Here is a 24465-nt window from a genome sequence, read left to right as displayed (position 1 = left end):
AATTACTACATGTGTGACATTTTGAAGGGTAAGGGCCGTGCTGTCGGACTCTCTGGCATTGGGCCGTGAGGCTGCTCGTGGAGGGTGGAGGCCGACATGCTGGGCAGCCTGGTCCTGCCTCCGAGGAAGGGCTGGGGCTTTCTGTGGCCCAGAGGAACAGCCAGAGCAGCCAGGGTCTCCTGGCGAGTCAGGACCAGCGCAGGTCCTTTCTGCTCCCCGCTTTCTCAGCAGCCACCTCTGTGCCTCTGGCGTGAACACCCGGCTCCGTGATGCGTTAGGGCCCCCAGCAGGCTGAGGGCATCCGGCAAGTGCCAGTGCGCAAGCGACCCGAGGATGCTGGCGCTGATGTGTGTGTGTGTTTGTGTGTGACCCTCACGAGCCCCTCAGCACAGGGGACATCGTGACCCTTCTGAGCTGACCGTGAGCACATCGTGGCCACCCCTTCAGCAGCACTTGTAGAGCAAAGCAAGGGAGTCCTCAAAGGTGAGGAAGGGTCTGGAGCATCTCTGCTACGAGGAAAGGCTCAGAGAGCTGGGACCGCTTAGCCTAGAGGAGAGAAGGCTCAGGGGGATCTTAGGAATGTGTCTAAAGGCTGAAGGAAGGGTGCAAGGAGGACAGAGCCAGGCTCTTTCCAGTGGTGCGCAGTGTCAGCAGCAGAGGCCACACCGTGGGCACGCTCTGCAACACAGGAGGGTCCCTCCGTACGTCAGAAAGCACTTTTTGACTGTGGGGGTGACTGAGCACTGGCCCAGGTTGCCCAGGGAGATTGTGGAGTCGCCCTCCTCAGAGCTATTCAAAAGCCATCTAGCCACCGTCCTGGGCAGCTGGCACCGCGCAGCCCTGCTTGAGCAGCGTGGTTGGACCAGACAGACCCCAGAGGTCCCTTCCAGCCTCCACCTTTCCGAGACTTGGTGGCATCTCGAGGCCCTGCCTCCCTGCCTGCTGTGTGGGTGCCAGGGCTGGGGCCACTGTGAGCCTGGGAGACGGGCCGGAGTGGTGCTTTCCTGAGCTGTGCCCCACGGTGCACCCTCGCCCAGGTGCTCCTCTCCAGGCAGAGGGGCTTGCTCTGTGGCTTCTGGAAGAAGGTGGCCGCACGACTCTTCCTTTTCCTCCCTCTGTCCACAGAGATGCTGAGTTTTGGAGGAGACATCTTGAAGTTTGCCGGTACGTACTCGGGACGATGATGCCCACGCGTACTGATCTGCAGCATTTAACTGATGTGGCGGCCGTTTGCTCTGCTCTCCTTCTCAAGAGGCTCTGTGCAGCACCTTGAGCCAGCTTTCTGGCCACGCACACCCCCCCCGCTGCAGCGCCCTTTCCCCAGGCTTCCCTTTGCCCCGGGCCTGCCTGCGGTTTGGCTTTGCAAGGGCTGTGGCTCCCCTCCCTCTGCCCCCGCCTGCAGGGCCCTGGGGGCAAGGAAGCACTGAGAGGAGGAGACCCCCTAGAAAGCGCAGCCCAAGGCGCGTGTTGGGGTGGCAGTGAGGGGCAGGGAGGCCCTGGTGATGCAGAGCTGGGGCTGCCAGGCCGCGAGGGGAGGAGGAGTCCCTGGCGTGCCGCAGCTGCAGAGGAGCGCTCGGGGCAGGGGCTGGCACCGCCGCTGGCTGGCTGCTGCTGTGGCTGGCCCGGGAGAGGAGAGGTGGCCCGGCGCCCAGGGCGTGGTCCTCCAGGACGCTGCCCTCCCACGAGCCCATCTTCCTCCGCACGTTGTGCGGTTTCTGCCGTCCCTGCCACTGAGCGTAGGTCGGGGAGAGTCAGGTCTCGGCAGAGCCTTTGCCTTCCCCTCGCTTTCCCCAGGGGATGCTGTGCTGGTGCTGTGGAGAACATCGCTCCAGGAGCTGGCTAAGACCATCAGCCTGGTGCTGCAATGTAGCCAGCAGATCCAGAAGAAGTACGGGAGTCGCGACACGCCCGTGGGTCTGAAGATCCAGCTGAAGATAGGTACGGGTGCTGTGCCAGGCGCAGATGCGTGGCACTCTGCCGTGCCACAGGGTGCTTCGCACCGGCAGGGAACGCGGGGATCCCTGCTGGGGCTAGCGCCAAAGGAAAGCATCTCCTGCCAGCGTTCAAGGGGCCAGCTGTAGTCGGAGCAGGGATGGGAGACCAGGACTGCTGGGTTTGCGTGCCTTTGCAGGTGCAGAGGAAGCTTAAAGGCAGAGCGGGGCTCAGATCAAGTATTGGGGTCTTTGAATGGCTGCTTCAGCGCAGATGTCTGGGGGAGGCAGTTAGCCTTTCCTTTTTCCAGCTGGGGCAGCTTTGCATCCTTTCCCCTGCTGGATTCTCCCCTGCCTTTGACAAAGAGCAAAAGGGCCCCGCTTTGCTTACAGCTGTGAGAAGGGCTTTTGCAGGCCGCTGTGTTGTCTCCAGCAGACAGCTCCGACCTGCCTGCATGTAAACAGAGCAGGCGGTGCTCAAGCCCGCTGGTTTGCTGGGCGTCTGGGACGGGCAGCTGGGTGAGACGCCTGGCACTCTCGCGTCTCAGCGACACGTTGTCAACGTCGACTTTGTCCGTTTCTAGACCCCCGTTTCAGGGACCTGTGTCGGTACCCCCCGAGTAGGAAGCCCTCCCCCTCCACAACGCCCGTCTCCCCGCTTGGGCTTCAGATGAGCTTCTGAACAGCTGAGATGCTGGGGACTGTAGAGCTCCAAACGTTCCCTGTGTCAGTTGTGCTTCTCCCTCTCTCTCTCTCACCAGGCATCTCCGCAGGGCCCATGAGCCTCCTGATTGCCGGAGACGGGAGGCGGCAGTACTTCTGTATCTATGGCCAGGCCCTGGCTGAAGTTCGTGAGGCCGAGGAGCTTGCGAATGCAGGTGAAGTTGTCCTCTCAGCCACCGCCTGGGAGCTCTGTGTGCAGCGCCGGCTCAGGACCCAGCGTCTTGAAGGCAAAAGAGCTGTGAAGGTAGGTGGATGGGACGGCCTCTAGAGCCGTTCTGAGGAGCCGGACCTGGCCACCAAGGAGGGAGGTGTCAGAAGGCTGAGGAGCTGAATGTGGCTCACAGCTGTAGCTGTGAAAGTGGGCAGGCGGCTGAAGCTCTTGTCCTTCCCTCTCGGGGGTAACTGTGGGCCGGGCTTGCTTGGTGTGAGGGGTCGGGAGGCACTGGATGGGTTTTGGGCCCACCAGCAGTGTCCTCTGTGGGTCACGGAGCTGTTGTTGACAGCTGGGGATGCTTGGAGGATGCCTGCCCAGCTCCGGTGCTTCTGAGGAAGCGCTGCAGTCCCATCGCGCCGGGTGGGCTTGTTCTCCCCTTTCCTGGGCAGTGACGGTGGAGGGCAGGCTCTGTCCCCTGGGACTGCCGGGGAGGCCAGTGGCAGTGCTTTCATTCTGTGTGTCTTCAGGTTACAGGCATGGATCAGATGTCTCAGTCAGAATGCCAAGACGCTTTACGCAAGCTTGTACACCGCCAAATGAGTCGCCCCTCGGAAGAGGAAAGTGAGTGCAACCTTCCCCTTGTTCTGCGATTGCCGAGGAAGGGGGGGCCTGGCCGCTTCGGGGGCCAGAGAGGAAGCACCGCCACCCTCTTCCCCCTTTCGGGCAGCACTCGTGCTTTTGGTCCTCCTGTGCGTGAGCTGGGGCATCGCTGCTGCCGCCGCCTCCTTCCAGGGGACAGCTCCGCCCGGAGCGTCTGGAGGTGGCAACACGAGCAAACGCACAAGACTCTTTCTGCCCCATTTCCAGTGCCGGCCCCTGCTTTCCAACACCTCGTAGTCCCATCCTCCCAGCGATCACCTGCGTTTTCTCTCCTCAGGTGCCCCGAGTCCTGCTCTTCTCTTGCCCACTGATCCTGATGCGGAGGAGGTGATTATGAAGTACATCCCAGAAGCTGCTCTCAGGAAGGTACGGCCAGGCCACCGCTGCGGGGGGGCTGCTGCATTTTTGGAGGGCAGAAGAAGGGGTGCGTGGCAGAGATGGAGTTCTCACGAGAACAGACCAACAAAAGAAAACGCACCCTGAGACGACACGGCAGGGAATCGGAGCCGAGGGGCACCGGTGCCGCACCGTTGCGCGCGTTGTCCTCGGAGAGAGACGGGTGGCGGTCTTGCGTCGCTCCGTCTTTTCCATGGGTGTGGTTCTGGATGTGCTGCGGACGTGGCGGTGGGCTAAAAGGGAGATTCTCCTGAAGCGCCTAGAGCATCCCTGAGGGTCTTCCCTCATGTCCATGCCTGTCCCAAGATGGGGTGTCACTGGAGCGCCTTTCTCTCCTTTGTCATTTGTGTTATGGTTCGGTATCTGCCTGCCGCAGGCTGGGCAGCCTGCCCGCCATTTGCACCGGGAGGAGGATTATCCCTTCCTCCGGTAGTACCTGCTCTTGCCAGTACGCCTGCTCTTCCTCTTCCTCGGTATCTGGTGTGGGCAGCAAGCCCTCGGGAGAGCAGGATGGCGAAGCTGTCGTGCTCTTGTCTTACAGCTTGATGACAGAGTGCCGCTGGACCTCTTCTCTGAGCTACGGCCAGTCACCAGCCTCTTCGTCCACCTGCAGCTGGCTGCAGATATCAACGCAGTGGATCTGTGCACCATCCTCCACAACGTCAGCAGGATGACGCTAGAAATCCTCAGTCCTCACAAGGCTGAAGTGAACAAAGTCCTCCTGTTTGATAAAGTGAGCGTGGGGGAGCGATCGCCTCCCCGCGCCCCGAGAGGGTGGGCAGCGAGCAAGAGGGAGCGACTCCCTCTTGGGCATTGTAGCAAGGCGTGCTGCATCTGTCCTTGGCAGGGCTGCACGTTCCTCTGTCTGTTTGGACTCCCTGGAGTAAAGCTGCCCTGTGAGAGCCTTCACGCCTTACAGAGCGCTCTTCAGATCTTCGCCTTGTGCTCCACGATGCGCGTGGAGATACAGTGAGTCAGCGTGTGGCGGGGCGGGGGTGTGCACGCTGCCTGGGACAGTGCAAGGGGCCTTTACCAGAAAGAGATGTGCCTTCTAGCTTGCCCTGCCTTGTCCCTGGCAGGCAGGAGGCAGTGCCCTGAGAGGTGGCAGGGCCCAGCCACCTGAGGTCAAGTTTCTGTCGCCGCAGGTGGTGACATCGTGGGCGCCACCTTCCCTCCCTCTTTGCTCACGAGAGGGCTGCGGCCTGCTGCAGGTCGCAGCTCAGGGAACGTGGCCTCGGGGGCAGTGTCCAAAACTTCCTGCGTGCGCTCTACCCCGTCCCTTGTCCCTTGCAACATGGGTATGTTGCGCCCCCGAGCTCTCCATGGCCCCAAGACCCGTGCCGGCAGGGCAGGACAGCAGGCGGCCCAGGCTAGCGCCGAGGGGAGGTGCGGGAAGGGATGAAGCTGGGTGGGCCGGACCGCGCCTGGGGCGCTGCTGAAGCCGCCCTGTTTCCCGGTGTGCCAGGGCGGTGTCTGTTGCGGTGACCAGCGGGACGGTGTTCTGCGGAGTCACTGGCCACCCTCAGAGGCATGAATACACAGGTACGAGGCGTGTGTCAGAGGCGCGGGAGGCTGGCGTGGGCCTGCTTAAGCACAGCAGTCTGGAAGAGGAAGGCGCGCTGGGAGAGGGCTTGCCCAGCAGCCGGCCAGGAAGGGCCTAGGCAGCGCCGGTCCTGGCGCGGGGCGGGAGAAGGGGCTCCGTGGCCGGTTGTTCCCCTGGGTTCTGCTGACCCCGTTGCGGGGTTGGCCTGTGCCGGAGGCGAGGCAGCCCTTGGCCTGGAAGGGCACCGCAGGGCTGGTGGCACAGGTCCAGCAACACGTGCTCTCCCTCTCTCTGTCTCCAGCCATTGGCCAGAAGGTGAATTTGGCAGCCCGGATGATGGTGCACTACCCTGGGCTGGTGTCCTGTGATGCAGTGACCTACGCCGCCTCTCGGCTGCCCCCTTGCTGCTTCAAGGAGCTGCCGGAGAGAGAGATGAAAGGCGTTAGCCATGCTGGCACTCTCTATCAATACGTGGGGATCACCAAGGAGAGGTGAGGGTCCTCTGAGAGGGCTGCCTGAGGGGACGGTGGCACCAAAGGCGCAGCCTTGGCCTGCAAAGAGGAGTCCTGCAGAGAGAGACCAAGCTGCTCTCCCCTCCCTCTGGCTGAGACGGTCGGAAGCCCTGGCGTGGGAGGCTTTTTGCCTCTCTCCCCTGCTGTCTCCTGCTGCTGAGAGGGCGGGAGCGAAGCCACAGGGATGGAGAAGGTTCGTCTGTCTCGGTAGACGCAACCTGGCCTCGCAGGCTCTGTACAAATGGCTTTTGACTGTGCTTGCTCCACCACGTGCCCAAGGAGGCTTTTGTCCCGGCTGCTTCTGAGCGGGAAGTTTTAGGCCAGTCCATGTTGTCCATGTCCGTGTCCATGGCCTGTGCCTCACCTCCGGCACAGGCCAACCAGTCCAGTTTCCCATGGGGACACGGGGACTTAACGGGCCACTCTTCCTCCTGTCTTCCTGCTGAAGTCTCCGGCTCTTCCTCTGAGCCAGGATTTGACCACCTCTTTGGATGACGGTTTGAACGTTAACATTGCCATCTCTTGGAAGCTACAGGAAGACTTGAGCCAAAGGTGCCGGGTGCTTGGCATCCCCACCCATTCAGGGACACAAGTCCTTCTTTCCAAGACACTTGTTTTTGTTGGCCAATGAGGTAGAGCTGTCTGCTAGCCAACAACACGGCCTGGCTTCTTTCGCGTGTCTCCGGTTTCTCTGGGTTTGGCCTCTGGTGATGGGCTCTCGATACGTTCTCCCGTCCCGCCATGGCCGTTGGGCTTCGGTATGCTTGAAGCTGTCCTAGCGTGCAGCCTGAACTTTGGCTGGGGGAGCGTGCAGAGAATAACACGCTGCTCGAAAGAAAAGCAGGTACCCGAGGAGCACGCCCTGCCCCTCCAGGCCAGGCTGCTTGACTAATTGACTGCCAGCTAATTGACTTGTGTTTTCTTTTGCCCTGCTTCTAGCATGTTTGGCATGGGTCTTACCAAGGAGAGGTCAGAGTACGTCCCCTTGCTGGGTAGGTAGAGAACGCCTTGCTCTTCTGAACCCTGGGTTCTTCCCCTTGGTAACTTTTAGTGCCACGCTGGGAAGGGAGAAGCTTTTGCCAGGGATGGTGTTGCCTGCAGCGGCCCTAACGCTGGTGGGCTGAGATACAGACAGCTTCGTAGGTAAAGCAAAAGCTGCGCATGCGCGCAAGGCAGACTCAGGCGTTCGTTCCCTGCTTCCCGTCGGCAGGCAGGTGTCCAGCCATTTCCAGGAAAGCATCACGCGTAACGGTGCCTCGGGAAGACAAACGCCGTAACTCCGAACGTCCCCCCTCCTCCTTCTTTCCCGCAGCTTTTCTTGCTGAGCACAGCGTCCTATGGTGTGGAATAGGCCTTTGGGCAGTCGGGGTCAGCGGTCGCGGCTGTGCCCCCTCCCAGCTTCTTGCGCACCCCCAGCCTGCGCGCTGGCGGGGCGGCGTGAGAAACGGAAAAGGCCTTGACGCTGCGCAAGCGCTCTTCTGCAATAACTAAAACATCGTTGTGTTAGCCCCACCGATGTTTGGTCAGCCGTCCAAAACATAGCACCACACGAGCTATTACCAAAGAAAATTAACTCTAGCCCAGCCCAAACCAGTCCAGGCCTGAAGACGCTGCCTTAGCTACTGGGAAGTGCTCTGTGGCTCATGGTGCGGTGAGGAGATGCTTTGAGTCCGTTTGGGACGCAGCTGCCTGCAGCGACTCAAAGCATCCCTTCCAGTCTGGTGCTGGATCACTGTGGGGAGTTGCACGGGGCCGGCTGAATCTCTGGGCCTTTGGGAGGGGGGCAGGCGGGGAAGAGGGCACGGGAGGTGTGCCGTGGGGCAGGCGGGCAGGGGGTCCCGCTGCCGCTCCCAGGAAGGCAGAGGTACAAAAGCTGGGATGAGCGGGCGGGAAGGAGGCCTGGGTGTAGGCAGGCTGGCGGCTGTGGTGGCGGGGAGGGAAGCTGCGGTGGAGGGTGCCAGCACGAGGGGCGACTCTTTGCTTGTCGGCACGCCCCAGCAGCTCGTTTTCTTGTTTGTCTTCACAGGTCGGGAGAAGGAGATTGACCTCTTTGTCAGCTGCTTGAAAGCCTATGAGGATTTAGGACAAAGGCACATCCTGGCATTTGAGGGCACGATGGGCTCCGGGAAGAGCCACTTACTTACTGAACTGGCCTATTTAGGCCAGGCTGCTGGCCACACGTACGGGTTTTGAATGTGTAGCTTTGGGACACTGCCCCTGCCCGTCCCCTGACAGCCATGGAACGCTCCCGCTCCTCTGCCGGTGCGCCTGGCCCTTGGACTGCAGCCTCCCCAAAAAGCCTCCTGGAGACACTCCCTAGGAGCTCCCGTGTGCTCTGCCAGCTCTTCGGGGAGCTGGCGGTGGCTTCTTGAGCCATGGCCTTTCCTCCTCACCTCTGGGCTGGGCACAGCTGGAAGGAAAGTGCCCAAGCTCAGGGCTTTTCATCCGACTCCAGACCCAACAGACAGCACAGTGGCCTGTCTCAGAAGCCCTGCTTGCCTCTGCCTGTTTCCCAGGAGGAGCGCTGGGGCAGAAAAGCCTTCCTGCGGTCTGGCAGGCAGACTGCTGAGGTCTGGAGCCCAAAGGCAAACTCACCACTCGCTCCATCCTTGCCTCTTAGCCCCGTCAGTTCCTCTGCAGCGGGGACGTAGCGAGAGCTGGGCCGGCGCTGCGGAGACACGGGCTCTCGACCCGACTCTCCCAGTGCCTTGGCAGCAAGTGCCCCTCTGTGCCCTTTCTCGTACGAGGAGTGAGAAGCTTGGCCTTCTCTGGGAAGCACCTTGGGATGGGTGGCAGAAGAGCCCCCGCCAAGGACATCTCCACCCGTTTTGTCCAGAAGGCTTGGGCTGTTGGGGATCTCAGTCCCTTTTGCTTTTGCACGGCAGGGTGGTTGCCATGGAGCTGCTAGAGGTCAACGTCAGGCAGTCCTTCTCTGCCGTCTCTACGCTGGTGGCCAGGGCCCTGGGCCTCCAGGACTGTGAAAACTGCAGCGACAAGCAGCGCGTGCTGCGGACAGAGCTCCGAGGGGCAATCGAAGAGAGCAGCTATTGCCTCCTCAACGACAGTTTCCTTGTCCAGGTGAGAGCGAGAGGCCTCTCTGGCTCTGGAGAAGGCCTTCTCCTCAGCTTTTCTGGGTCTGACGTCGTGTGGGCACGCTGCTGGGAGGAGTGCCTTAGCTCGGGGGTGGGAGTCGCAGGGGTCATAGCACACGTTTCCCGTTGCCGGGCCCGGGGGGCTCGCTTTCTGTGCCGAGTTCATGTCCCGCGCTGCATGCGGCAGTGCCCGCTGCCTTGTTCAGCACCCTGGAAGTGGCATTGGAGAGAGGCTGTTGCTGACCTCGTGCTGAGGTCACCGGTGTGCGAGTGGTCTGCTCCAGCCAGCCCAAGATTCCCGCAGCCAGAGAAGCAGCTCTTGAGGCCACCCCCAAGCCCCAGCTCTGCCAGACACCCTCAGCAGAGGGCCTCTGCTTTAGGCTCTAGGTGAAGGCCCCAGTGGGGCTCCTTGCACCTCTGTTGGGGAGAGTTAAGGTGCCGAGGCCAGCAGTGGCGGTTTGCTCGGCGCCCTTGCTTGGCGGGTAGGTGTGCCTAGCCCCGGCGTGATGTTGCTCCCTGACTCTGCTGCTTTTCTGGCCAGTTTCCCGTTTCAGACAAGGTTCGCGAGATGTGTGAAATGCAAAGAAAAGCAGAACTGTGCTCGACGTGGGTGAAGGTGCTTGAGAAGGTGAGCGTTTCGCCTTCCTTCCTTCCTTCCTTCCTCCTGGGTCAGAGAAGGACAACAGCCCTGCTGCCTCTGGGCTCTGTACCACAGCAGTGTGAGCCGCCGGGAAAAACACACCCAATAATTTTCTTCCTGGAAAGTGGCCCTGGAAAGGAGGAACGATGTCTTCTGCGTTCCCTTGCCCAAGCTCCCTCCTTGTGCAGGGCAAGTGATGCTAGGTGTGACCTTCAAGTCTCAAAGAAATTAAGAGTCGGTAAGCTTCTGAGCAGGGAAGTGGTTGGGGAGAGACCTCCGAGCATCCTCTCAAGAGACAGAGGCTAAATCTCCTCCCCTGGAAGACCCGTGAGAATCCACCGGCTTCCCCTCAGAACAACCTGCTTTTTTCAGGTCATTGGAGGAGAATTTGGCATATTTGTCATCGACAACGCCCATTTCATCGACCCTGCCTCCTGGTCTCTCATGTCACGTGCGCTCCAAAATGTCTCCCACTTCATGGTCATGAGCTTAGCTCCAGGCTGCGTGAGAATGGAGAGCTTTTGCAAAGCCGCAGCAGGCAACGCAACATCCCAGGAAATCGCCTATCTTCATCTGGACGAGCTGAAACCTTCCGCTGTGGTGCAGAAGGTCTGCCAGGCCCTTGGAGTGGTCAGCATCGCCAGGGATCTAGCGAGGTAAGTTCGAGGAGCTCTTCCAGAGGGCTTGAACCTATGCAGACCATGGGAGGGAATCAACCCCCCAGGAGAGGGAGCGCCGGGCCGCTAGAAGCATGGCTGGCTCTAGCGAGCAGCGGCCGTGGGCTGCTTGTTACGCCTCGCCCTGGCAGGTGTGAGCTGAGAGCGGGCAATCCCCTATTCACAGCGCGTGGGAGCTGTCAGCCCTTCGCTCTTGCACAGGGAGGGAGGAAGGGAGGAAGAGTCTCGAACCCAAGCGTGGCCGGGCTGTGAAAAGGCCTTGGTCTGGGTGGCCAGGCTGTGGGGGAGATTCGCCGGGCCAGAGGTCCGGCCTGCTGCCAGGGAGGAGCTAGGCTCCTGAGGAGAGGAAAGGCAGGGCTCGCTGCTCTGTGCTTTGGGCATCGTGCGCAATGCTTCTCCCGTGGACTTCAGCGAAGGCTGGAGGTTCACGGGGGCCAAAAAGCCCAAGCCAGTGGGAGAACCGTCCCTTTCAAAAGTGAGGTGTAGCTGTGACGAAGATGCTGGCTGCCCTGTTAGGCTCGAGTGCCTCGCCGCCCACCTGAACTGTGTTGCGCCTTACTTTCCTTGTGCTGCTCGCTGCCGGATCTACTCCTGTCCAGGTTCCTGATCCAAAGAAGCTCGGGGATCCCCTATTACTGCGAGGAGCTGCTGCGCTGGCTTCGTTGCAACGACATGCTCTTGTTCCGCACCCGGAGGCGGGGTGTAAAAGCAGAGGACAACTGGGAGAGCCTGATCAGTAAGCATCTTTGCTGCTGACTAGCGAGTTGCTGTGGCGCGTTGTCCGCAGCACGGTCTTGCCCCGTTGTTCCCCCGTGGATGTTGGCAGAGTCGGCTCTTGCAGCAGTGCAGAACTTGGTGTGGCGGAGGCGTGGGCTCCTGCAAGCCTTGCTGTTGGGACAGCCAAAGCGGGGACTAGCGAGTTGTGGTGGCTCGGAGGGGCCTGAATTCTTGGGGTGGGGGCTGGGGGGCTAAAACACAGGGGAAATGGTTCCAGAGCGCACGTGTTCCTGGTATGTCTTAAGCATTCTAATGGGCACGCAAGTAACCTTGGCCAAACGCCAGCTCACTTGAGAACAAATCCCAGCTTGAGGTGAGGGACAGGCCCGGGAAACTTGAATCCAAAGCCATAAATCCCCACAAGGGTGCTGGTCATGGAAGAAAGCAGCGGTAACGCCACCGAGAGAGCAGTGCCAGCCGGAGCGCCGTGGCCTGGGGAAGAGCCAGGACGGACGCTACCTTTTGCATTATCACCAGCAATTTCCCTGGGCGTGGAGGTAGCGCTGTCAAAGGCAGCAATGCTGCTGCTTTCTGTCCCGGGGCGCTCCGTCGCCCCCCGGGAAGTCTGGAAGCTGTGACCGAAGGACTCTTTGGGAAAGCGGGTCTGAAGGCAGAACGCCTTTGGGAGGGCTACGCAAAGAGGCGCTCGCACTGGGAACTGTTTTGCTCTGCTTAATGGCCACGTTCAGCGCAGGCAGGTCCATGCGCCCGCACTGGACCACGCAAGGTGGGACCTGTCCCATCTCGGGTGCGTTTTGAAAGGTTTGCAAGCTGCAAGTCACTTTGCAAATTGCCTTATTTGTGCTCTCTTGCTCCACCCAGCTTCTGCGGCCGAGGCTTCAGCCCTCGCAGCAGCCTCGAGCTCCGGCGCGGGGAACGAGGGCAGGGTCTGCGTCGTCAGACCAGACGTGAACCTGGAGAACACCGTGCTGCCTGCCACCTTGAAAGGTGAGGGGCCGAGCGCCGCTTTGCCGGCTGGCGGCTGTGCCGGGGCCCCTTCCCGGGGCATCAGCTAGAGGGAGGCTGGGCATCTGGGTGCTGCAGAGTCACCCTCTCAGCCTGGGGGCTCTGCTGGGAAGGTGGCTCCGGTCCCACCAGAAACAGGCTTGGGGCTGCGGGCAGCCGTTTTCCCCTCCTGGCTGCGGACCAGCTGTGAGCCTGCTGGCTGCTCTCCAGCAGCAGGCAGGAGGGAAAGGGTTATTGGTGCAACACTAAAATGACTCCCTTTCCTCAGAGAAACAAAGCCTTTGCTGGGAAAAGTCTTTGCCTTGCCTCTGATTCAACTTGGAACGTGGCTTCTACCTCCCTGTTCTGTTGGGAAGCTCCCCAGCTAACGCTGGACTCAAGGCACTTCATCCTAACCAAATCCCTTTTTTTTGCTGTGGGTTGGCTCGGAAAGAAAGGAATACTTAAGATATCCGTTGTGGGGAGCTCTGAGTCCCCCTCTGAGGGGGGGAAAGTTCTCTGTTCCCTGCGTGCAGTCTTGGGCAAAAACCTACTCCAGATCTGGTAGGGCACGGCACGGGATGCAGGTGCCTGCTGGATCCTGCCCTCCTCACCCTTGGTGGGGGAGTGTTTGTTTGAGCGTCTCGCTTTTCCCCTGGCCTGCGATTCCACCAGGAGCGGAGCCGTTTTGAAGACGCCTGCCCCGGGCTGCGATTGCCCAGCAGGCGCGGTCCCGAGGAGAGGAGGCCAAAGTCTAGCCCGTGTCATGTGCGGAACCGTTCCAGCCACTCCAGCCTCAGCATGGGGAAGAGGCAAGAGAGAGACGCGTTGCTTCTTTTTGACAGAGATTGTGCTGGCTCAGCTGGACCAGATAAAGCCGCTGAAGCGGATGCTTCTGAAGTTTGCAGCTGTCATCGGGCCAGTGTTTACCACCCAGCTGCTGTCGCACATCCTGCCCACGGGCTTCAGGCACAAGATGAATTGCTTGTTGGACATGCTGGTGCACGACAACATCCTGAAGTGGCTGAAAAACCCAGAGGTGCCAGGAGGTGTCCAGGATCCTCCCACGGGGCCAGCCACCTCCCCGGAGGCGGAGAGCAGTAAGTGGTAGCAGTAAGGCGGACAAGGCAGCTCCCAGCTGTGTCCTGGCGGGGCTCCCCAGGGCACGGTGCGCGTCCCCCTTGCTGCTGGGTAGGCAGAGCTCAGGCAGGCATGGCTGTTGGGGACGGGTTGTTCAAAGATCTTCCAAGTCAATCTCAAAGCACACTCGCTTTGCGCTGGAGGGAAGTTCCCACCAGCCGTCCCAAGTGCCCCTGCTCCCCTGCCTCCAAGCGCTGCTCGCAGCGCAGGCACGGGAGGGCGTAGGGATCCCTGTCATCCTCTCCCAGCCGCCTGCCGCATCCGGATCAAAGATGCCCTCCAGAGTGCCCCAAGGCCTTCGACAGGCTCTTATTCAGCTTGGATTCCCCTGTGGCGCAGGGAGGGGAAGCTCAGGAGGCCGGGGGCTGCCTTGCCAAGAGCGGGGAGAAAGCGCTAGCCGAGGCCTCCTTCGGCTGGTGGCGACGTCCCCAGGTCCCGCCTGGAGCGCAGCTGAGCGCTGTGTCCCAGGGCGGTGCTACCATCAGCAAGGCCAGCCGGGCCCTTTCGCCCCACGCTGCAAGGCTCGGTATGCAGCAGCGCTGCTTCGCTGCCAAGGATGCGCACCAAGGCACGACTTTGGTGCCCCGGCTGGGACGGCCCTGAGCCGTGGCCCCAGCCCTGGCTGATGCAAAGGCCCTTTGCCTTGCAGGTGCAGAGAGGCCCTCTCCCAGCAAGAAGACCGCGGAGCAGCAGTCTGGCGTCCTGGCCTTCTGTGTCCCGCTGCTGCGGGAGGCTGCCTACGAGCTGTGGCCCGAGAAACAGCGGGTGGTCTTGCACCGCAAGTGTGCCGCCTTCCTGGAGCAGCACGCGCACAAGTGCAAGAGCTGCAGCCAAGGGGACTTTGTTGCCTTCCACCGCTTCGCCGCCACCAGCCCCCAGGACGGAGGGAGCTGTCAGGGCCCTGCTGACCAGGGCGACTCACGCAGCTGGGAGGCCTTGGTGCTGGCAGGAGAACGGCTGAAGAGGGACAGGACCCGCGCCACTGAGGGTATGCTGCGCGCCATGCTCCGCAGCCCGGGCCCTCCAGGAGCCCAGGGGTGTGTGCTGGGCATCGGGTGGGAGTAGATCTGCTAGGGATGAGCCCCGGCGGTGAGGACGACCGCTACAGTCTTTCCTCAGTGCGTCGGGACCCTTGCAAGGCTCCTTGCGAGCCTGCTGGGAAAGGGAGAGCAGCTCTTAGCCCAGGGTAGGCGAGGAGGTCTCTAGCCCCCCGTTTTCTTTGCAGGTGCTGCAGATGCTCTGCAGCAGCAGCAGGCTTTCCCGGAGGAGGATGTTGGGTGAGCGGACAAGGTTTTGATTCTTTTTGAAGCCAGTGAGCTGAGGGTCTCCAGAGGAGACAAAGGACGCGCTGGCATTTGGCTGCCGGTTGTGAGCCTAGCTTAGGGAAGAGGCTTTCTGTGGGGTGGGAGCTGGGAGGAGATGGCCATGGAGAGGAGGGAGTGCTCGAGGCAGCCCGTGGGCTCAGAGCGGTCGTCACACTCCACTGGAGCAGCCCTTGCTTCCCAGTTCCTAGAGCAGCGCTGCAAAATGTGCAGGGCAAAAGCCACCCCAGGGACTCGGGTGGTTTGCCTGTGGGAGGTGACAGAAAGCCCAGCTTGTCTTTTTCTCCCTACCTACAAAGCACCCGTAGGAGTCACGCCTGCCCGTGGCCTCGTGCTCTGCTTTGAACAAAGGGCTTTTGATGCCGTCTCTGGGGGGAGAAAGAGCAGTACAAGTGACGGCCGTGTCTTCTTTGCTCTCTTCTTCCCCTGGGCACTGGCCCCTGACTAGTGCGGCAGGGTGGTTTCTGGCAAAGAGCGAACAGACAGCTGAGCTGCCCAGCAAGACCAAGGGGCAGCACAGCGGCGCGCGCTCGTGTGAATGCAAAGCCATCGTGGAATCGGTGCTTGTGCCTTTGGCTCGCCACTACATGGCAATGGGCGACGCTGCCAGAGCCTTCTACTACCTTCTGGAGTGTGCGGCTGCCTACCTGCACGTCTCCAACAGCTACATGGTGAGTTGCCCTGCTTGCCAGCACCCGCTGCGCGTGGAGTCCTCTCAGGCGCCTGGCTCTGGGCAGGACAACTTCCCCGTTGCAATAGGGCGTGCCTTCGCAGGGCCTTGGAAGGGAACCGCTGGGGTCGGACCCTGACTTTTGCCTCTGGTTTGCCTCTTGTGCAGTAAGAGACACAGGGCACCGTGCCCTTAGCACCAGGGGCGTTAGCAGGGAGGCGGGCAAAAGGATCCCTGGTGCCTGTGCTCTGAGCCAGCGGGACTGCGTCTGGGTGGGCATCAGCAGGGGCAGAAACAGGCCCTCTTAAGACAGATGCCAGAGGCAACGGGGGAGGACGAGGCTGGCCACGGGCTCTGCGCCCACGCTCACCTGCTCTCTGTGTGCTTGCGCAAGGCCCTGCTGAAGCTGAATGAAGCGGAGGTCCTGAGGAACTCACTAGAGAAGAAAGCGGATGGGAATGGGACAGCCTGCTTTGAAGAGGCCACCTTCTTCAGTCTCAAAGGGGAGGTAAAGAGACGGGGAGGTCTGGAGGGATCTCCTGGGGGACAGGGCTGGATGTCTTCCCCGGTTGCAGGGGATATCCCCGGCCTCTCCCGCCACTGGCGGATTCCTGCAGGCTCTTGGGCAACTCGTCCACATCGGGATGCTTCCCTTTCCCCGTGCAGGTCTGCTGTCGTATGGGACACGCGAAGCTGGCAAAGAAAATGATCAGGGAGGCTTTGCGCCTGCTCAGAAGGCAGTTCCCCCGGACCTCCGTTGGAGCCTTTGTCAAGTCTCAGGTGGAAAAGTTGCCGTGTGCCGCCTTTGCTGCCAGAAGAGCATCCTCCCTTCCGCAGGAGGCCCGGTGAGAAGCAGAACTGAGAGCTCAGGGGAGGAAGAGCCATGTCCTGCCCGGTCGCAGGCGTCCGGGCCCAGACCTGCCTGGACCTGAGGCCGCGCCTAACCGGACGCATAGGCCTTCGCCGGACGGAGGCATTAAGGAGCCATGTGCGGGTAGAACAGGGAACTGCAGAGCCCCACACTCCCTCCCTCCCTCCCTGCGCAGTCATGGGAACAAAGCACGCCCTTGGGCAAAAAGCAGCTTGCAGCTGGGGATGCGTCTGCCGGCAGGTGTTGGCTGCGGCAGGGGGCTGGGGGTGGCTGGGAAGAGAGAGCTGTAAGCAGGGAGCAGAGGCTGAAGAGGGGCAGGGGGTCTGGAGGCAGGAGCAGGACATGGGGAAGGAGCAGTAGGTGGAGGGGAGGTGTGAGGGTGAGGAAGCTCCGAGGGCGATGCCCCTTTTCCTGCCGGTTCCCGGCTTTGCTTGGTGCCCCCCCGGCGCTGTAGACGCCCCCTCGAGCGGTCAGCTTCCCCCAGCAGCACTTCTTTGTTTGCCCCCTTCCGCTCCAGCAGCCCTCGCTCCAGCAACTCCCTTTCTTCCAGGGAGGTGTCTCCTGGCTGATCGGCCGCCCTGCCTCCGGGCCAGGTGTCCGGTGCCTCGGGGCCCAGCCGTTTCTCTTGTGTGGCAGGAGGAAGAGGCTCGCCTGGCTGCTGCGGCAGAGCTGCTGCCTTTCCTTACTGGAGCACCTCTTCAGCCTGGAGGGCACTTCCAGCGGACGGACGTTCTCCCGCCTGGCAGCGCGCATGAAGGCCAACACGGACAGGGCAGCGGACGCCTATCAGGCGGCAGACTCCCACCACAGACAGCGTTAGAACAGAAGGGGGGAAATGAAGTTCTCTCATTAAACATCTCCTTTTGGAAGACCTTTCTTGTCGGGCCTTTCTTTCTGAGGCACGAAAAGACACGCTGTCGTCTTCTTTCTGTTGAGGGCTACCGTGGCTCCAGCTGTGATGCCTACAGCTCTCTCGCAGGCCCTGGTGCAGAGTCGTGATTGAAGACGCTGCTGATTGGAGGTCACATTAAAGCCAGAGACCCTCTCAAAGCCTAGCCCTCTCTGTTGCTCTTGTTCCTCACCACCCACGTACGGTCAGCCGCCTACTGCTGCTCCCCACCTTTCCCCAGCTAAAGGGGAGGAGAAACCTGTTTAATAAGGCCAGGGTGACAGGAAACGCCCCAGACGCCCAGGGGACTTTGGGCAGGTATCTCCAAAGGTTTTGCCTTGACTGAGCTCATCGGGGGGCGTGAAACAACACACCCTTGTGCCTAGCGTTGCCCCCGTGTCAGTGCCAAAACTCTGCAAGCAATTATGGTCTATAAGCAGCGCCGCAGAGACTGGGGAAGAATGTGGGGACACAGCACGCAGGCAGGTCGTACGTCTGCTCCTCTGCCCTTCCAGCTGGCCGCGCTCCTTCTGGCGGAAGAATTCCTTGGGTTCGTCCCCTCCAGCTGCCTACCAAGGGCTTTGGCAGGAGAAAGGTTTGCATCTGGAGGTTGTCTTCTGCGCTTCTGTCGTGGTTTAACGCCAGCCGGCAACTAAGCCCCACACAGCTGCTCGCTGTGAAAAGGGGCTTAACCAAAGGGGCTTTAGAGTGTAACTACAAAAGTTTACCTATTGTACAAAAGGATTGAAGTCTTGCAATCTCTCAGCGAAGGACAGTTCCTGATCAGAACAGCAACTTGTCTTGAAAACCAGCTGAAACCGACCCTGCAGTTTGGACAAGAGTCAAGGAGCAACTGAGTCTGCGCAAGAACAAGGGGTTACCAGCGGTGAGGAGGAAGAGTCATCAGCCTTCATCCCCACGACCCCCCGCGACCCCCACCAGGAGGCACCGCGCAAGCGCAGTTGGGAGGGGTTTATGGAAACGACCTCTGGGGGCGAATTTTAATACAAAGCGGGGACAGGCCATGCATATGTGTAGGCGTATTGGGAAACCTTATGTACATGTAACACTTTGTCGTATAAATCCGGGACAAGCCACCACGTGGGCGCACACGACTTTGGCGGGATGACCCCCCGTGCTGCCCAGCGCGGAATAAACATACCTACTTTACAGCCTTACGGGCTGTGGAGTCTGTTTCCGCACGTCCGTTTGGCGAGCCAGGCAGGCGAGTCTCGACTGCGGAGCGGACGCTCCTGGGCGCGCCCCGAGCACCTTCCTCGGAGGAGCCTCCGCTGCCAGCCGCTCCCCGCGGAGCAGACAACAACCTCCTGAAGCCGCGGATTAAACGGTATGTTTAACGAGAAGGGCCAGTAAGTCGTACGCTTGGCCGGGGCTGCTGGTAAACCGCACAGAGACGTCTGGCGTGCAGCACAGTCCCCGTAGGGGAGGAGGGTACCCTGGCCGATAGAGCGGCCAAAGAAATTTGCTGGCCGATAGAGTGGCCAAGGAGATTTGCTGAGCGTTAGAGCGGCCGCTAGCGATCTTGGGGGTAGATCGAGCAAATCTGAGGTCACCGCTGCATCCTGGTATCGGGAGCCAGGATGGACCTGCTAATGACTGTATAAGAAGCAGGAGAAGGGTAAGCGGACCTCTCACCAAAAATTCTTTAAATCTTTGCAGCTGCTGAAGGGATATCAACTGGAGCGATAATTCATTTACCCGGCTATTGCACATATTATATGTATGTATTGTATGAAAATTTGTCTGTACGTGTGTTTGAGACACAGCATCGCTGTGAAGTGAGTGCGGGGTCCTGATCCGCGGTTTCGTTGTCCCGCGAGGGAAACGGCCGGAGACGGACGAAGCGAAAGAAAAAGGTTGTAAGGATGTAAAACAGTAACTCTGTAACCCTCTAAGTGGTAAAGTGTGGACCGTGGAACTAACTGTTAAGATACTGTGGGAATACAGGAGAGAACTGGGACCGATAAAATGGGAGGGTCCCAGCAAAGTAAAAAGATACCAAAGAAATCTCCATTGGTTGTATTTTATATCGCTGGAAGGACATGGGGGTCCTCCGGGAGGAAATGTGAATAAATAAACTCTAATTAAGTATTGTAATCAGTGATGGCCATTGTATAAATTAGATGATGAAGCATAATGTCTTGCTGCAACTCCTGTTATTTTTAAGGAGAGAGGGAAAATGGGACCAAGCTCTGTATGCAGGTATGTTTTTCACCCTCCGAAATTACCCTGAGTGGCAGAAAGATTGTGGTTTTAATTTTGCTCCCCAAGATCCCATGGTGTTGGCTTTGGAAAAGGAAAATCAGAAAGAGTTAGAGAAGGTGAAGCGGTGTTGTTCAGCACGTAGCATTGGACAGAGGTGTTTGAAGGTGAAAGGGAAACCCAGAGAGGCGGAAGAAAAGTGCCTTTCCAGATGGGTGGTGTGCAGAAGTGGAAGGATGCAGTTAAGGGGTACAGGGAGGACCCAAGTGGGGTTGTGCAAAGGTTTGAGTGGATTACTAAGAATTTGGCCCCGGATTGGAAAGATGTGGATCTTATCTTAGATGCTATGACTGAAACTGAGCAGCAGCTTGTGTTAAAGGCGGCCCGAGCTCACGTAGCCCAAAGGCAGTTAACTGGTCTGCTCTGGATGCTATCAAGCAGGGGCAGACTGAAACGCCCACGGAGCTTTTTAGATCGCTTACGGGCTGCTGTGAGAAGATTTATTACTATGGAACTGGAGTCAGAAGCTGCCACACAGCAGTTGGTGTATCTGGTTTTGGGACAATCCACTAACGATATCAGAAAGAAACTTCAGAAACCAGATATAAGGAATTTAGAAAGTCGCTGGAGGAAGCGTGGCGAGTATATCGGAATGGGGAGGGGGAGGACAGAAGGAAACTGGGAAAGGAGATAGCGGCTGCGTTAGCTCAGCAAAATTTGGAAAGAATGCAACCAGGAGGAACTGGGCAAACAGGGAGAGGACGGAACAGTAGAGGAAGGGGTAGTTTGAGATATAAGCAATGTGCTTATTGTAAAGGGTTCAGACACTGGAAAAAGCATGACCCAGCAGAGACGTAGTTTGAAGACTGTGGCAAGAAGTACAAGAGAACGATTGCCGGGGACCAGGGGAATCCTCCCTCGCGGGACCCTTGGTAAAAGTTCAGCTAGGGAAAGAAGAGAAACCTGTCGAATTTTTAATAGACACAGGTGCCACATTCTCTGCATTGACTCAAACCTTGTTAAACAGAATGTTAATGATGTGGGAACGCTGGGCAGGTTGAAAAGGCTTTTTCTTGAGACCATTAAAATTTAGAATTGGGAAGAGTGTGGGGATTCACAAACTTCTCTACCTGCCTGAGGCTCCTAGACCATTACTGGGGAGGGACCTATTAGAACAACTAAATCCCGAAATAAAATATAGAAATGGGGAAATTGAATTTAAAATACCAGATGAAAATCACATTGGAATGTTAAGTTTGGTTAAAGCAATACCCCTTGAAATTGGAAGATAGGCGAGGGGTAAAAAGTATTATAGAAGAGTTTATAACATTTGGACTATTAATTGAATGCTCTTCAGAATATAACACTCCCATTCTGCCCGTCAAAAAGCCTGATGGCAAAACTTATCGATTGGCGCAAGATTTGCGGGCTACAAAACAAATAGGTGACGATTTGTATCCGGTAGTGGCAAACCCATGTACTCTGCTGACTGGTTTAAAAGAAACCTATGAATGGTTTACTGTGTTAGATTTAAAGGATGCATTCTTTTGCCTTACCTTGGCTCCAGAAAGCCACAATTTATTTGCCTTTGAATGGGAAAACCCCGATACAGGATGAAAAACCCAACTGACCTGGACAGTGCTGCGCCAAGGATTTAAAAAGAGCCCTACCATTATTAGACATCAATTAGCTAAGGAACTGGAGACCTGGGAGAGGCCCCCAGGAAATGGGATTCTTTTGCAATATGTGGATGATGTCTTAATAACCACAGAAAAGGCTGAAAAGTGTAAGGAACGGACTGCGAGCTTGTTGAATTTTCTGGGACTAAGTGGTTATCGAGTCTCATTACAGAAAGCCCAAATCCTGAAGAAGGAAGTGATGTACCTGGGATTCGTGATTTCTAAGGGACAAAGACAGCTCGGCAACGACCGAAAGGAAGCTATCTGCAGGGCTCCAGGACCGACCATGGTAAAAGAGCCTCGGACCTTTCTGGGAATGACAGGTTGGTGCTGATTATGGTTGCAAGGAACCGAAATTGGAGCTAATGAAGGCTCCAGCTTTGGACCTCCGAGATGTAAAGGCAAGGGGTGGCTCTGGGAATTCTGGCCCAGAAGCTGGGTCCTTATAAACGAGCTGTAGCATACGTCTTTAACCAATTGGATGAAGTAAGCAAAAGATGGCCGGGATGCCTTCGGGCAGTGGCCACCGTTGTTTTGACTATCCAAGAAACTTGAAAATTCACTTTGGGACAAAGGATGATTGTGTAACCTCCGTTTTAGAACAAAAAGGGGGACACTGGCTTTCCACATCAAGAGTCTTGAACTATCAAGCAGTTTTGATGGAACAGGATGATATAGACACATCTACAGTTATCAACCCTGCTTCCTTTTTAAGCGATAAGCAGGAAATGGAGACTGTCGTGCATGATTGTATAGAAACTATTGAGACTCTATATGCGAGCAGACCAGACTTGGAGGAGGAGCCACTGGAGGAAGCCGACCGAAGGTGGTACACTGATGGGAGCAGTTTCGTAAAGAATGGAGCTGGAATGGCAGGCTATGCTGGAACCACCACAGACCGACTGGTGGAAGCAAAGTCACTCCCTAAGGGCACATCTGCACAGCGAGCTGAAATAACTGCCCTAGCGAGAGCGTTGGAGCTGGCCGAAGGGCTGCGAGTAAATGGACGGATTCAAAATACGCCTTTGGTGTAGTCCACGCCCATGGAGCAATTTGGAAGGAATGAGGACTCTTGACTGCTCAAGGGAAAGGTATAAAACATGCTGATCTGATTTATGCCGTACAACTTCCATCAGCAGTGGCAATTATGCACTGCAAAGGACATCAGAAAGGTAACATTGACAGGGAAGTGGGAAATAAATTGGCCGATTAGGAGGCAAGGCGAGCTGTGGAACAAGGGGAGGTATTAAGTATAAATCCTGAAAAATCTTTGCCACTACCTGAAACCATCGAATATGATGAAAAGGATCAGAAGCTGGTCCCTAACTTAGGAGCTGAAATCAGCCCATCAGGATGGGCACTGTTGAAAGAGACCAGAATAATAGTTCTCTTTAGCATATTATGGTAACTTATAAAAACAGAGCACAACAAAACTCACCGGGGAACTGAAGCCTTATACAACTCTCAAATTGTAGCTAGACATTTATATCGGACTCTAAAGACTGTAGTTAACAGAAGTGAAGTATGCTTAAAGAACAACCCAGAAGTAGAAAACCATGTGAAATTTGGCAATATCAGCAAAGGAAATGTTCCAGGTCAAAATTGGCAGATAGATTTCTCGAAACTCCCCAGAGAAGGGGGTTACAGGTATTTGCTAGTATTAACTGACACTTTTTCAGGTTGGCCAGAAGCATTCCCTACCAGGACAGCCAAGGCTCGGGAGGTAACTAGACTATTACTGCAAGAGATAATACCACGTTTTGGGGTTCCAGCAACCGTATCCTCTGACAGAGGACCACATTTTATCTCAAAGGTAGTACAACAAGTTAGCCGCCATTTGCGTATAGATCGGCAGCTTCACACCCCATATCGCCCGCAGTCGAGAGGCCAAGTAGAAAAATGAACCGCTTAATCAAAGAGCAGACGGTGAAATTGGGACAGGAGAATAATTTGCTTGGCCTCAGTCTCTCCCTTTGGCTCTCTTGCGCATACGAACTAGGCCAAGAGCAAAGGAAGAACCGAGCCCTTTGAAATCTTACGTGGACGACCCCATGGAATACAGAAAGGGATGGCCGCACAGGCTGGGGATGAAATTATAACCTCTTACATGGCAGCATTAAGCAAACAACTCAACAAAGTTGAGGAACATGTGGTCGGGACTCGGAGTAGATGTTTGGATGGACCTGTACATAATATCCAACCTGGAGATTATGTCTATATGAGGTCTTTTGCAGAAAGAACCACGGTGGGAAGGATCTTTCCAGGTGCTCCTTACCTCACGGCAAGTACAGCAAGGAAAGCTTACCTTGTCACGACGCTGATTGTAAGCCTAATAGGAAGACTGGGGGCATGAGAGAGTAATACCTTTTTGCAGCTACGTGACAAAATTGCTAGCACCATAAATTGGTCTGACTGCTGGATTTGCTCACACTTGCCCACAAACGCAAGACATGGCCACCCCGTGGTCGCTATCATTTTCCCCAATTTTTCAGAGATAGCTAATGCCTTTGACAATATATCCCTCTCCGAGCATGCAGAGATACCAAAAAGGAATCTCGAATGGCAGAGAGATTTAAGCCTACTCTGGAACGAGACGGAAGGAGTACCTTGTGTCCAGAGGTGCTACCTAGAAAACACCACCCAGAACACGGGAGGGAAGAGCACAGACAGACATTGTGGAATTTTGTTGGGGCCTACTCCAATTGCACTAGTTACATCAAGTATGGAGGTGCAAATATGTGGGATAGCAAGCAGACTCGGAAAAACGCCAGCAGTATCCCCAAAGGCTGGCCGACTCCTGTAGGTCAGGGATGGTATTGGATCTGTGGGAAGTGGGGATATAAGGGATTGCCTTTAGGGTGGAAGGGCCAATGTGCTGTAGGGACCATAGTTCCTAACGTTACGATTGCACAGGACGTAACCAGTTTACGCACGCTTGGCCTATTACGCACCTATATGAAACCTGTAACCCATCCAATCAAGAGAAAAATGAACCCTTTAATAACGAGGCCAACCAGGTTTCATAGCTTTGCGAGGTGGTTTCTTCCATGGTTAGGAGTTAGTGAATGAGAAAAGGCCTTAGTTAACATTTCAGCTACAATGGAAATGATCAGTAATGCTACAGCTGATGCGCTCACGGCTCTACAGAAAGAAATTTCTTCCTTAAGACAAGTAACACTTCAAAACAGGCTAGGGCTGGATTTGCTTTTTACTAAAGAAGGAGGATTGTATACGGTTCTCGGTGAACATTGCTGTACCTATGTTAACCAAGAGGATTAAATAGGATTTATCTCAAATTTGGGAAAAACCCAAACTCTTGCATGAAGCGGCCCAAGATAACACATCTTGGGGATTTAGTGACTTAATAGGAACACTAACACCTTGGTTACCAAACTTGGCACGGTTAAACCAATTGTTTATTGCGACTATTAGAGTTGCGACTATTCTGTCTATGGCCCTGTGTGTGATACTTCGGTGTGCTTGGTGGCATTTTCAGAGCACAGGGGATTCCTACAGCGAAAGGAAAAAGAACCAACTTCGACGAAAACTAGAATCTAACAAATATTTTGAGAAGATGCTACATAAAGAAACAGTCTATTAAAAATAAGCTATAGTAAAAGA

At 57.0% G+C, this 24465-nt stretch overlaps 2 protein-coding genes across 2 annotated transcripts; both read left to right on the top strand.

The window, feature by feature from the left end:
- Positions 1-417: 417 nt before the first annotated feature.
- Positions 418-13161, top strand: LOC309600886 (adenylate cyclase type 10-like; the record flags this gene model as incomplete). Its single annotated transcript, XM_082333513.1, has 18 exons — positions 418-483; positions 1126-1164; positions 1795-1938; positions 2693-2898; positions 3336-3429; positions 3746-3834; positions 4406-4597; positions 4712-4833; positions 5330-5406; positions 5709-5898; positions 6859-6911; positions 7946-8099; positions 8805-8997; positions 9553-9639; positions 10024-10307; positions 10928-11064; positions 11928-12053; positions 12896-13161. Exons 2-18 carry the CDS (start codon positions 1128-1130, stop codon positions 13159-13161), a joined length of 2451 nt encoding a protein of 816 aa, XP_082189639.1. The 5' UTR covers positions 418-483; positions 1126-1127.
- Positions 13162-13262: 101 nt separating this feature from the next.
- LOC309600885 (adenylate cyclase type 10-like) lies at positions 13263-18481 on the top strand (the record flags this gene model as incomplete). The annotated part of the gene is made up of 8 exons (XM_082333512.1): positions 13263-13411; positions 13463-13716; positions 13840-14178; positions 14416-14467; positions 14961-15183; positions 15577-15690; positions 15849-16027; positions 16690-18481. The coding sequence occupies 8 exons, from the start codon at positions 13263-13265 to the stop codon at positions 16871-16873; spliced, it is 1494 nt and encodes a 497-aa protein (XP_082189638.1). The 3' UTR covers positions 16874-18481.
- Positions 18482-24465: the final 5984 nt, after the last annotated feature.

Source organism: Platalea leucorodia (genome assembly GCF_965183815.1).
Source record: "Platalea leucorodia genome assembly, chromosome: 26".
Lineage (NCBI taxonomy): Eukaryota > Metazoa > Chordata > Aves > Pelecaniformes > Threskiornithidae > Platalea > Platalea leucorodia.
Note: the sequence above shows the minus strand (reverse complement) of the source record. Positions and strands in the feature narration are given on the sequence as shown.